Below are 13,419 nucleotides of genomic sequence, written 5' to 3' on the forward strand. Positions count from 1 at the left end.
GCCATATTACCTACCTTTAAAAGTACAGGGCCACAATTTTCATAAGACCCTGTCTTCATTGAGGAATCTAAATATTTCTTGCATGCGTCAGATACAAAGATTCTCAATGGTGGACAATGTTGACACATGGCTTCTGCTTTTTCAATCTCAATACCCATACATGAAAAGACAGGAAATTTCAATCCCACAATACCACAATTAAATTGACCTAAAAGAAAGTAATCAACAGATACAATACACCTTTTCCTAATCATGTTACCATGTTGAGTAATTAAAAACTCCAGCCTACTCCAGCGTCAAAACATTGAAAAGAAAAAGCTTGGTACACACTTAACCTAATTATGCATCAGTGTGTTATTGCTTTAGTGCTTGAGTTCTTAATTATTCAACATGGCACCGTGTTAAGGAAAAGTTTTTTACAATTGGCTTCTAGTTTACTCTAAGGTTGAGCGTCTCACCACAAAACCATTACTCGCTCAGACCCCCGTTAATGTACGGCAACCAATTTGTAAAATACCCGATAAATCCTTTACTGACGATAGAATAACTAACCATACTATAATGTACAAACTATTAAGGCCGGTCCCCACTTTCGCGTGAAATGGACGACAGTTTTTTTCTTAAACTTTTTTGCCTGAAAAAAGAAAAGATTACGTCATAAAAAGGTTTCGCGCAGACAAAAAAAAGTTGAAGGAAGTTTTACTTTTTTCTTCCGTTACGACAATTCTCAACCAATGGAATTGCTTCATTTTCAACCAACCAATGACCTCACAGAAACGTCAAAAACCTTTCGCTCATGCCGCGCGAAAGTGGAGACTGGCCTTTAAAGGTCATCTTAGAAAACACAACTCGGGGTTTAGTACTTGTCATGGCAAAAGTGAACTTTATACTCTCTCACCTGAATGTAAAGCCATCTTAAATCTCATGTCCGTATCTTGAATATGGCGGAACCGAAAAGTGAGCAATTGTCCCATGATACGGACGGCTAATCGAGCAAGATAGTGAGCGTGCTTCACTTTGATTGGTTCAGGCATTCCACATACAATAACGCATTTGTCTCGATTAAAGCTCAACTATGGTGAGGTTAAAAAAAACGTGTTGGTTAGACCTGGTTAGACGTATTAAAATCTTGGTTTAATCTAAGAAAGAATAAACTGCTCAAAATGAAAATGGTTTGATCGGGATATTGGGCTGGGTAGAATAGACGATATCGGCTTAACGTGAAAACTCGGATTTGATCCCCGAATATTGCCCACAATGCTTTGTGCGGAAAAAAGTTCACTGACTAGCTTCATCTTGATCACATTATTTTTGTTTTAACAGAAAACAGTAAGTGAGCCTGCGGCCGCAGTCAGAGGCGACCCGAAGGCTCCATTTTTGATAGTTATTTATCCATTCTTCCTTCTGAATTGCTCAACATACCCTTGACCCTTCTCCTCTATTACATCAAGCAGAGAGGTAAAAAATAAAGTAAAGCACATACTAATCGACAATTTTCTTCTTCTTCCAAACAGTTGTTAACAACTTTGTGTACGTCATGTAGAATATCGATCACCTATTCAAAAAAAAAGGAATATTGTCTCTATAAATGCTCGATACTCCAATGCCTCCAAGATAGTTCTAAAAATTCTTTAAAAAATCTCAAAAGTCCAAAAATGTCTTTAGTAGTTTTTTTTGTCTGGAAATGTCGATGGAATCCTATCGTTACAGTTACCAGAAGCGACCCAAAGGCTCTTAACATTCTTCTCGCGGATTCGAACTAGAACGGGGAATCTTATTTTTGCGAGTTACAGAGAGATTTAGGTTGCTGACATCCACTAACGGACTCATGGTCCGTTTATACTACCTGTGGTTTTGTAAAGGTCTGTGATTCAGACTAAGAGAGATTTGAATTACAGAAAGTACTTTAAGAGCTTTTCTCCTTGACAGAGACTACAGTCGCAGCAAAATTCCGTTAATTAATTGTTTAGGTCTTCAATAACAAACCTGTTGAGCTTCTAAATCGTTATTGAATCCACTGAAATCATCGATTCTTATAATGAGAACAGACGCTACTTGTACAGTGACCGCTTCTACATCTTGCCCTTTGCGTATCTTATCAGCTATCGACCTGAAAATAAAAAAAGTCAAATTGTAGTTAACTGTCTTGATTTTTTGGCTTTCTCGTCTAAAGTACGCCCATCAAGGCCCACCTGTAGTCGAACGTGGGGCGGAAAGGCGGAATGCAACGTTTGGAAATGAAGTGTACAAAATCTATGAAAAATGCGAGGTTTAAAATAATATATTATTAAATCTGATAGTAAAAGCCGAGATGTTTTTGAATAGTTTTCTCGCCGTGTCAACGAAGGATATATGTAATGGAACATCACTCTACCGCAGAGGCAACAACTTTTGCACAAGAGAATGTTTCAGATACAGAATGGTACCGAACCATAACAAATCATACTCCAGGTGTCGTTTCAAGAGTTTGGCACAGACTAACAGAGCCTAACGCTTACGTACTTAGGTAAGGCTCGGTAAAAGAGAGCGTCCGATTTGATTTTCTCTGCCATTAACTCTTTCGTTCTCTCTCGACAATCTAGCTCTAAATTATGAGCATATTTCTCCATCATTTCGATCATATTATCCAGTAAGTTGGTACTCTCTCTAAAAAGATTAGAAGATCATTTCTTTTAAATTTATTAGAATAAGAAAACAGTGGAATCTCCATAATTCGAAAATGCACGGGGAGCACAAGTTTGTTCGAGTTAGGGAGTAAGGTTTATAAGGCATTGTTAACTGAAGGGACCACAAAACTTGTTCGAATTAAAGAGATATTCGAGTTATAGAGGTTCGAGTTAAAGAGACTCCACTGTATTTTAATATTTGATAACAGCCTGTGTTACAGTCGTCAGAATAGTATGTGGAAATTAAGGATTGCATTTACTGAACAACTGAAACTATAGCTGACAAAAATTTTATTTTCATTGTTTCCTATTAAAAGCATTTTCCCTGGAATCGATAAACTTAGTAAACTTTCTATCGATAATCAAATATTTTTCCCTGGAAATTATTAGTTCCTGCAGAACCTCTCAACATTGCAACACCGTTCGAATTTTCATTGCAGTTTTCTAACATTTTTTGGAAATAAGCCAATTTTTATGATAAGCTCAATAAAATGGAACACTAACTGATTTTTGACGATGTTTTTAAAAGTGGTTTTGATTTCTTGTAAACTCGGTCGGTTCGCTGGAAATTCGTCCCAACACAATCTCATCATGTCTAAAGTACGCCCATCAAGGCCAGCCTGTAGTCGAACGTGGGGGCGGAAAGGCGGAATGCAACGTTTGGAAATGAAGTGTACAAAATCTATGAAAAAAACGAGGTTTAAAATAATATATTATTAAATCTGTTAGTAAAAGCCGAGATGTTCTTGAAGAGTTTCCAATACTTTTCATATCACGTAGAGAAGAGGATCATTCCAGCAAGGATAAGGGCTAGTGGAAACACAACGGCCTTATTCTGCCAATTTTCGGCAGACGTAAAACCTTATCGATAAATCAGAATATTCGGTGGATGACTTTTGCTTAGTAATGTTTAAAATTTTCAAAAAGAAAAACCGACAAAATACATATTCGACGCAGCTGATCTGGCTGGCCATGAACCCGTAAAAAACAATCGAAAACTCCTTACAACTGTCCTAGACTATTGGGATGTCTACGTAAAATATTATCCCCACCTATCTGTCTAACTCGAACGCCACTGGAGACATATATCGTTCAAAAGACGGAATATGGTCTAAAATTATCTCATAAGACGAGTATAAACGAGAACGTTCTGTTCATAGCGATTTAAGTTTTGTTGAGTCCACTGAAATATATAATACCTCTTGCACTATATTGTTTATAAGAGGCGAATGGAGTCTCTCTGTTCAAGATCTCAGCAATGATGATTCCAAGGCTGTAAATATCTCCCTCCTTGCTTTTACGCGGTACCGGTAAAACGATGTTCTCCGGGGCTGTCCATAACAAAGCTACCAAAGAAAGAAACAGAGAGTTTCAAGTAATACAAAACAAGCGATACTTTTATGGACCTACCTGTTTATAAAACGAATAATAAACGTTTAATGAAGGCAATGTAGAAACATAAACTGAATAATTTAAAATTTTGCACACTGCCAAATAATTTTTTCCGAAAAGTGAGCCTTTTTATATTTAGCACACTGTAACTCTACGTCTTTGTACAAGAAAATAGGAAAAAATAATGATCAGATTTTTAACAAAGTCCAAAAAACCCTATTTTGGGCATTTTTCGGGCCCAAATTGGCCCAATTTTTTTTTTTGAAAATCAGGCTCCGTCACATTTTGGTAATCACCATTGTGCACCTTTTTAGAAAAAATCACAAAATTCCTATGATTCATCTCGAGAAAAGTTGGCAACAGACGAACGGACGAACGGACTGACGAACGAACACAAATCTCGGAAATACGTAGTATCGTTGTATGGATGTTTTTGTCGCTAGAAAGACGTCCATGTGAAATTTTATTGATGTTAGAAGGACGTCCATGTGAAATTATATTGATGTTAGAAGGACGTCCATGTGAAATTTTATTGATGTTAGAAGGACGTCCATGTGAAATTTTATTGATGTTAGAAGGACGCTATTTGGATATTCGAGCAATAGCTAAAGACGTTATTCTGACGTTTATCTAGCGTTATAAGGATGTTTTGAACGTTAGAAGAACGTTATTTAGACATACCTTCGTATTTTCCATCTTCGTCTTCTTTAGCGACTTCAACTCGATTTACTTCCAAAGAAGTATCTTTGAACTTCGTCAATCCGTAATCAGTTAGCTTACAATTCCAACGATTGTCCACACAGATATTGAAGGAAGTCAAATGGCCGTGCAGCCCGATTTCACTCTCGTGTAAGACTGATAGCCCCTAGAAATATTTTTGAAAAATTAGTATTTTCCCACTGGAAAAATCGGCCAAAACATCGTCCCCAGTGGAATATTATACTATTTTTTGTCCCCACTGAAAATAATTAGATAAGCAAATCCTCACTGCAAGATATTGTGGTACTTTTTCCTTATACTTTTGTGATTTAGTAGAGTCAAAGCTCACTCTCTCTTTCTAATTCGACTTTCCACCTTTAAGGGAACCAGTGTTTAAGTCAAAATAATAATAGCGTAGAGCGCTACTAACACCTATATAGGAAACATTAAAAATGTTATGCCAGTACAGTTTACTTTTACTAATTCGAAGTAATTTCATGAAGAAATCTCTTTAAAACGAATTTAAACTTAGTTTTTGCCAATTACAGGGGTTGCAAAATTAAAGTCTGATCTCAAATCACGCTTAGTTCTCCCAAAAATGAAAAAATTACGTTACTCGCCAAATTAAGTTCTCTACAATTTTTTTTCTCTACAATTTCACCCCTTGCAAAAATTAGCTTCTTTAAGGTCTAGAGCACAAAGAAAATCCATCCAATCTGTAAGCACGATTGAGATAACTTTGATAATCATAGGATAAAGAATTGCGTAAATACATCGAGATAATTCTATAATTTGACTCAAATTAGATTCTTCAACTCAAGCTGTATGGCTAATTAATCATAAAATGCGAAACTTCTGTCAAAAAATGTCAGTTTGTACAACAACATGGCAAAGTACGCTTTCTTAAGTCAATATGTTCAAGAAAAGTTCTTCGATCTCTTGATGGAAGAAAATTATTCTGAAGAGGAAAAGAATTCAGTTATTGACATTGGATGTGGCACCGGGAACAACACAATTAAATTGTTGCCTCTGATTGGCTCACAAGGTCACGTGATTGGAATCGATCCAATCAGGGAGAGCATAGAAATTGCGAAAAAACTCAGTCTTGACGGACTGAATGACAGCCGATTGGCTTTCAAGCAAGGTTTCGGTAGAGACGTTGGTGACTTTGGCAATGATTTCGATTTAGTAATCACAGCAACTGTTCTTAACTGGATACGACCAGAATTGAAAACATCACTATCTTAAGTATTCTGTTTTTTCCATTCTGAGAACAAATCTCGACTACTCGACTGTTTCGTGATTTAAAAAAAAAATTGAAATTTAGTTGATGTGGCTTTTCTTACCGTAATAATGTCACTGATGAAAGTGTTTCTGAAAACCCAATCAAGCTGGATGTCCGGATTCGTCAAAATGTCCTGAAAAGGTATATATAGAGAGCAATAGATAAAAACTTTTAAAATAACTTTTAAAGGTATTATTTTTTATGATATTGAAAGATCGCCTTTGTACTGACAAGGCAGAATAAACAAAAGAAATTCTCAAAATGTGTGCTCCGAATGCGTGGTACCGAAAGGGGAGAAAGTTGGTTTTCCCCTTTTTTTTCTTTTTAAATGCAAGCAAATGGTATATGTTATTCCTATAGGGAATAAGTTGAATGTAATGATAGCTTTGAATTAGTTTGAACGCTCCAGCCAAGGAAACTAAACAATTTTCGAGCAAAACTTTCCAAAAAAGAGAAGACTTTTGGAGAAAGTAAATTGTAGTCCAGGAGCTCAACTACTTTTTGCCTTTAATAATTCTGATTGGGGAAAAAGTAGCACCATTATTCAAATCAGTAATTTGAATTAAGATTTTCTAGCTACATAAATAGAGGAGTTACCTGCAGCGAGCCTTTATTACACCACATGGAACATATCAAAACATATGGAGGTCCCATACAAAAACCAACATATGGATTCAAGTTCGCATGCTTCAGATCACGAACCTAAGGGTTGGAAAAGAAAAATGTTCTTGTATACGTTTAGAAGAACATCCATAAGTTTTGAAGCCTTCGGATGTTCTTAACCTTTTGGGTTAACGCTAGTCTAGCAAGCTAGACGACTAATTCAGACATAGTAGAAATATTAACAAAAAAGTAAAGGAGGGAACAATTTTAGTTTATACAAAATAAATGCCGTAACAATAATCATATCATCATATAACGCCTATACTACTGTATTACACGTATTATAAACGACTCCAGTCTAAGTAACGCCTATAAAACTGTTCTTATTTTAACCATTATATTAGTGTTTTGTGCATTTTGTTATAAGAAATTGGGTGTTTTAGATCTAATACAGCCTTGAAGAAGTTTGTTCTTATGAAAAACCTTGTACTGTATTTTGGTTGTAGGGAGTGCTCGATGAGGGGGGGGGGTGAATGAATTGGATAGTAGTTATGCGCATGTTTGGTAACCAAATTAAAACAGACCACTTTCAATTTCACGTTGACCGATTGTCGAGTGGACCAAAAGTCCCTATTTTTTGAATCCAAAATTATAGGTGTGATGAATTACTATCGAGTTGTTAGTCCTTATAAAAACCCAGTCTAAAAGTTTATTGTTTGAAATTTTTGTTAGCTTTTTTTCTTATTAATATCAAAAGAAAAAAATCGATTTGTTCAGTTTTTAATCACGTTACCAAAAGTACTCCTCTTGGGATTGGTTTAAGATTTAATCACATGATATAAAAATAACACCATTTCAAAATTAAGTCGGGGAAAAGTGAAAAAAAAAACATACAAAAACTTGGATCAGGGTTGTAGCACGATTAGCACCGCATCGCCTCGCCCCGCCCCGCCCGAGCAATAACAATAGAGTAGGGTACCTGTTTCATTTCGATGAGAAGTTCTCTTTCCACCAAGACAGTTGCTTTGTTGATCCTCTTGATAAAAACTGAATCCATCTGTTACATAGAAAAAATACAATAAAATTTATGTTCAATTTTTTTAAAAACGAAGATCGATAAATCGGTTTTATTGGAGAAATCTCCGAGAAAAATCTAATTAATCCACGCTGGCACGTATGCACCCAAAAGCCATGGCTGTCCAGGTTGGCGCGTCGCTTTGATCCTTATCATCCAGATTTGGGATGAATGTTCAATGAGCTTTTAAGCTCGGTGATTGGCTAAAAAAGCGAAACAATCACAACAGAATCAAGCACGAATAGGATCATCGAGCCTCCGCCCTTCATGGAAATTAAATGTAACAGCTCATTATTCCAAATTAGCTACAACATTTTATTCAGTAAAACCCTTACTTACACGAAATTTTCCTTTGAAAATTTGACAATTGTTTCGATGACAGCGATTGCCAATGTCTATCAGTACATCATCCTAAGGTTGGTGAAAAAAGAAGTTTTAACAATCAAAATATTTCGTTCGTTCGTTTGTTCGGTTATGCAAAATTGTCACAAAAATATTATTCTAAAAGGCGAGGTATAGTGTTCATCTAAGGAGTATAATTCAACACAAAGAAAGCATAAAAAGACCTACTATGATACTTGATGTCTCTCTCCTTGATGGTTAGAAAAAGAGGCAAGGGTAAGAAATCCAGGGAGAGGAGTGGCACCATTTCTTAATTGCAATCGCAAACTTTTAAATTTATTTCAGTAACAAAATCAAATCTTACCGGGACAGCCATTCGCTTTTTTCTGTCCGATTTGATGTCCGTGAAAATGAGTTCCTTTTCGCTTGAATTATCATCTATTTCGATATCTGTTAAATGCTTTTTCTTATTTTTTGAATTTTTAGAATCCTTCTTTTTGGCCATTTCTTCATGGGCACGTTTGGAAACCAACGCAGGGATCTCTAAGCTGCCATCATTAAATTTGAACAACATATCTTGATTCAGAAGGTCTTTTTCGTATTTGTGCTGCCTGTGTTTACAAAAAAATACAATTTATATTGGAAAACACTGCCAGTACGAAAACGGAACTAATTCCATATTTCTAGGGCTAAAAGCTTATCATGTTTATTTGTTTTGTTTATTGTTTACTCAAGTGATTAGTAATCATGGACCAATCTTGAGCAGAGAATCTGATGACTTGGTCAAAAAATTAGAAAATTGATGCGTCATGCTTTGCTTCATAAATAGATTGAAAAAATGGAAGTCTGCAAATACCAGTTTTATTTCACCTCCGATAGGAAAATAAGGTTATCTTGATAAATGACTTGTATATTTGAGTCATGAATTACTAATATTTTATCAGCCTTTTCTAAGACACCCCTCGATCAACTAATTGGTCATCCCTGAGGAAGGGGTATCCCTTCATGCCATTTTTGACTGGATACCGCTAGTAGGGACCTAGGGGCAGCACGACCAATCCACTATCTGATAGCACCAAAAAAGCGGTTCAATCGGGCATAGACTCTCAAATCGTGGTTTAAAATAAACGTATTTCCTATTATAGCAGATTCATGTAAAAAAGTCACGAAAAAAGGTCGAGTAAAGCTCTAATTGGCTGAATATTGCACATATAAGCATAATTTGCAAAAGCAAAATGTCCAGAGTTTGAGGTAATCTTTGCATGTCTCAGCCAATCAGAGCTTTACTCGACGTTTTTTCGTGTATTTGCTGAAATAGCCGTTAGACCAAATTTTGTGCTTACACCTATAAAGTCGTAAAGGAGGCTAAAAGGGGAGACATAAAAGAACTAAAAAGCTATTAAGTAACGTACTTGTACAAGCGATAAAGAAAGAAGAGACAGACAGCGCATGCAAAAGGGATGATGATCGCTAACACAACATTCGAAATCTCCACTGACTCGGATGCTGGAAAATAGAGAAAGTATAAATTATGGGAGAGGTACCTTATTGGTAGAAAATTCTCCAGTAGAAAGTGAATGAATGAATATGATTTCCCTCGTTAGTTAAACATTTTTTTAGTTTTATTATTGATTAAACTGCTGTATCTTGAAAAATGCTCTGATTTTCATTCACAAGATGTTATTCTTTATACGCATTAGTCAAGTAAGAAAAAGATGATGATTTTTAAAGCAGTATGGTTCGAAATTGGCCGGTTTTTTTAATTTTCGCGTCCAACAAACTGAGCTTTATCACACGTATAATCAAATTTACTTAATCACTTACGTCTACAAATTTCACCATGCCAACCACAGATGGGCACCGAAAGCGGCACCTCTTGACCGCCGCCCGGCCATATGACATCGGTGCCCGTGTACTTGATAATATGGGTATACTCATCCGATTCGAAAATTCGAATATAGGAAATATTTGGTCCGTCTCGGAGAAGATTATCGAATACAACGATTGGAAATCGATCTCCTAAATGGTTTATATGTACTGCACCTGAATAACCTGAAAGTTGAACGGATAGATTGTTTGCTAGACTGCTGGAAAGCGACGTTGGAATCTGTTACTTCCTTATTACTGTTTTGTAGAGATGAAATGTATTTTGTAGAGGTCTGTGTATTAAGATCAAATGTATTTTGTAGAGGTCTGTGTATTAAGATCAAATGTATTTTGTAGAGGTCTGTGTATTAAGACTAAATGTATTTTGTAGAGGTCTGTGTATTAAGATCAAATGTATTTTGTAGAGGTCTGTGTATTAATGTATTTTGTAGAGGTCTGTGTATTAAGATCAAATGTATTTTGTAGAGGTCTGTTTATTAAGACCAAATGTATTTTAGTAGAGGTCTGTGAATAAGATCAAATGTATTTTGTAGAGGTCTGTGTATTAAGATCAAATGTATTTTGTAGAGGTCTGTTGTGTAGAGGTCTGTTTATTAAGACCAAATGTATTTTAGTAGAGGTCTGTGAATAAGATCAAATGTATTTTGTAGAGGTCTGTAATAAGATCAAATGTATTTTTGTAGAGGTCTGTGATTAAGATCAAATGTATTTTAGAAGAAAATCCAAGGAATCAAAAAGAAGTTCTTAGAATCGCGAATGTCAGCGTATTCGTGGCAACTTCGGGAAAAACACTCCGGTAGATTTAGAATTTCCCCAAAAAGAACACTCAAGAACAAAGCTCAACTATAAAATACCTCAATTTTGTTAATGAGAAGGGAAGAACCTTGAGGCTTAAAGTTTCGAAAAGGTCAAACCTCAAGTTTGTTCAACATATATACATACAGTATTACTATCTGACGATGCTTTTGTTGTGAAGCGAAATATTAGCTTTTCAAAAAATGAAAATTTTTTTGTTTGTTATCTGACTCCACTTAGATCCATGGCAAAATCAATTTTTGGATTAAATTCCATCCTGTTTTCAATGAAAAATGAAGAGGGAATAAAGAGTGTAAAAGAAGACAGACCTGTGAAAGACGAATTATAAATAAAATCCATCAATTTGTGTCCATTAGCCATCAACCCTTCCACATCGATATCCCATTCATAAGAATAATTCATTTGTGGCAAGGTGAAGTTGGTGTAAGTCCAATTAGCCGGGAACGTCCAGTTATAATTCACCCAGTCTATATCACCATTTGGTAACTTTGCTGTATCGTTTGCAATCGGGAAAGTACAATTACAGTTACCGAATAACGATCTTTCGATGTCGAAATTAGGTTTGGTGTCTGTAGTTGCGTTTCCAGTCTGGTTGCTGTAAAGGGTGTGGTTGACGGAGTTGAGGGTGTGGTTAAGATATGATGCATTGGTGGCGACAGTAGTGTGAGGAATGATGGTTTCTGTGATGTAGAGATCACAACCACAGCTTGCTTTACTGGTATTAGAGGTTCGTAATTTGAATTCGTGTTGCATTACGTCACATTTAGACAGCGTTGGGAAAGAACAATGACATGCAGCTTGCGTGTTATTGACGTTAAGTTCAGACATGTTACACGCACACGATCCACGTATGTCCGCATCTGGATCAGGCGGTGTTTCCGCTTGGCAGATTGTCCAAATGGTGTCAGTAAGCGGCAGTGGTACTTCATATAGAACAGGTTCTGGATAAAGCGGCTCTGATGTGGTGGCGGAGGCTGTGGTAGAAGCGGACTGAGCGGCGTTTGCTTCCTGCTCACGGCGTATTATCTCCGCATCTACGTAGTCATTGATTGCGTCAAGGTTACCTGAATAAATTTTTTAAAGAAAGTTTCGTTTCACAATACGTTATTTGATGAACAAAATGCGGCACCCCTACAAACCAGGGGCTCCCGGTTCGAACCTCCACTCTTTATATTATCCCGTTCTGTTTATAAGAATCGGCTGGACCCCGAAAAAACACTGAAAAACTCTGTCCTAGATTACAAGGGATCTCCACGTAAAATCGACTCCATCATTCCTCAGCTTTTCGACGATCACACAGATGTATAACCGTACTTACGGCTATCCTTTCAAAAGTTCGCTCAACATTCAAATCACCTTGATTGGTCAAGTTTATGAAATTATAATGTAGTTGAGCCAAATCGACCAATAAGAGCTCAGAAAAACGATTCGATTGTTGAGTGAACCTTTGGAAGGATGGTCGTAAGTATTCTCAGCTGCTACCAATACGTTTTCGTACTATTCTCAATTTGTATAAAGTTGATGCATTAAACGAGGCAATGAAAAACATAATGAGTTTTAAATCCTTATTTTCTCTCTAAAGCTGTGCGGAACGAGATACATGTTTAGATAATGATGCTAATTGGCGCTGATAGAGATCTTATGAAAACTAAACAGCAAATCCACCTTTGAACAAGGGCTCTACTTAGGGCTCTACTAGGCATGTAAAATAAGTTGAGCATACCTAGAGTAATGTTATTGAGTTGCAGAAATTCGTTTAATAAAGTATCCTCCAAAAATTCGGCACGTCTCCTGTCTTGCTCAAAATGCAATGCATCGTGAATCCCGTTGATATAAGCTTTAACGGAATCGTACGCATAAACAGCTCCTGAGTACTCCATCTGGAAAAGAACGGATTGCATTTAGTGGATTTTTGACACTTTTAAATGAGACTGATTCCTCTCAAGCCCAAAGTAACCCAAACATTCCCTTCTCACAGACCAACTGGGAATCCTCCCCACTAGAAAAATTGACCAAAATGTCGTTCCCGGTGCAAAATTATACTCTGATTTTTGTCCCCACTGAAAATAATAGAATAAATCAATCCTCGTTGCAAAGAATTCCATCCCTACTGAATTTTCTGATTTGAGAACAAAATAATTTAAACCCCGGTCATAAAAAATATGGGAATACCAATCCCCATCGAGTTTCAGTCCGTTGTTTTTACCCCTATTGGCTGAGAAAATCCTACCAAGAGAAAGGGGTGTACCCAGAATTGGCAACAGGGCAGTGTTCTCCAAAGTTTTAGTGAGACTCAATTTATCGGTTTATTACGTATTCCAGCAAGCTTTTAGTCCCACAAGCCAAGACAGCCAATATATGTTAAAAGTTTGACCTTATCATATAAATTAAACGAATAAAAGTTTCTCTCTGTCACTTCTGCCAACAACAATACTTACAGTGTTATTCCAGTCTTTCTTCTTATATCCCAAGATTTGTAACCGAAGATCGATCCGTTTGAAGAAGGTTGCGTAGAGCTTTTCATTCTCCATATCTTTGACGTCTTTCACACCAATGTTGATCACACCTTATGGAAGATGAATTGGATATTTGAAATGGTAGCTGGTTGTTGGTTAACCAAGTCAACAAAGGAAAGATTTAGGCTGCATTTTTTG

General features: G+C 36.5%; 1 protein-coding gene across 1 annotated transcript in view; it reads right to left on the reverse strand.

Annotated features, from left to right (window-relative positions):
- The window catches only part of LOC136815791 (receptor-type guanylate cyclase gcy-28-like), a 33,734-nt gene that overhangs the window by 752 nt on the left and 19,563 nt on the right, over positions 1 to 13,419 (reverse strand). The window contains exons 4-21 of the mRNA XM_067072244.1: positions 13,204 to 13,331; positions 12,489 to 12,645; positions 11,074 to 11,829; positions 9,887 to 10,114; positions 9,475 to 9,568; positions 8,427 to 8,673; positions 8,060 to 8,131; positions 7,625 to 7,702; positions 6,640 to 6,744; positions 6,104 to 6,175; positions 4,740 to 4,923; positions 3,866 to 4,012; positions 3,171 to 3,348; positions 2,503 to 2,646; positions 1,987 to 2,110; positions 1,484 to 1,555; positions 899 to 1,073; positions 15 to 208 (exon numbers count right to left, since the gene is read on the reverse strand). Coding sequence (XP_066928345.1) covers positions 15 to 208; positions 899 to 1,073; positions 1,484 to 1,555; positions 1,987 to 2,110; positions 2,503 to 2,646; positions 3,171 to 3,348; positions 3,866 to 4,012; positions 4,740 to 4,923; positions 6,104 to 6,175; positions 6,640 to 6,744; positions 7,625 to 7,702; positions 8,060 to 8,131; positions 8,427 to 8,673; positions 9,475 to 9,568; positions 9,887 to 10,114; positions 11,074 to 11,829; positions 12,489 to 12,645; positions 13,204 to 13,331 — 3,155 coding nt within the window. The remainder of the gene's footprint in view (positions 1 to 14; positions 209 to 898; positions 1,074 to 1,483; positions 1,556 to 1,986; positions 2,111 to 2,502; positions 2,647 to 3,170; positions 3,349 to 3,865; positions 4,013 to 4,739; positions 4,924 to 6,103; positions 6,176 to 6,639; positions 6,745 to 7,624; positions 7,703 to 8,059; positions 8,132 to 8,426; positions 8,674 to 9,474; positions 9,569 to 9,886; positions 10,115 to 11,073; positions 11,830 to 12,488; positions 12,646 to 13,203; positions 13,332 to 13,419) is intronic.

Source organism: Clytia hemisphaerica, unplaced genomic scaffold (assembly GCF_902728285.1).
Source record: "Clytia hemisphaerica strain Z4C2 unplaced genomic scaffold, Clytia hemisphaerica genome assembly, whole genome shotgun sequence".
NCBI lineage: Eukaryota > Metazoa > Cnidaria > Hydrozoa > Leptothecata > Clytiidae > Clytia > Clytia hemisphaerica.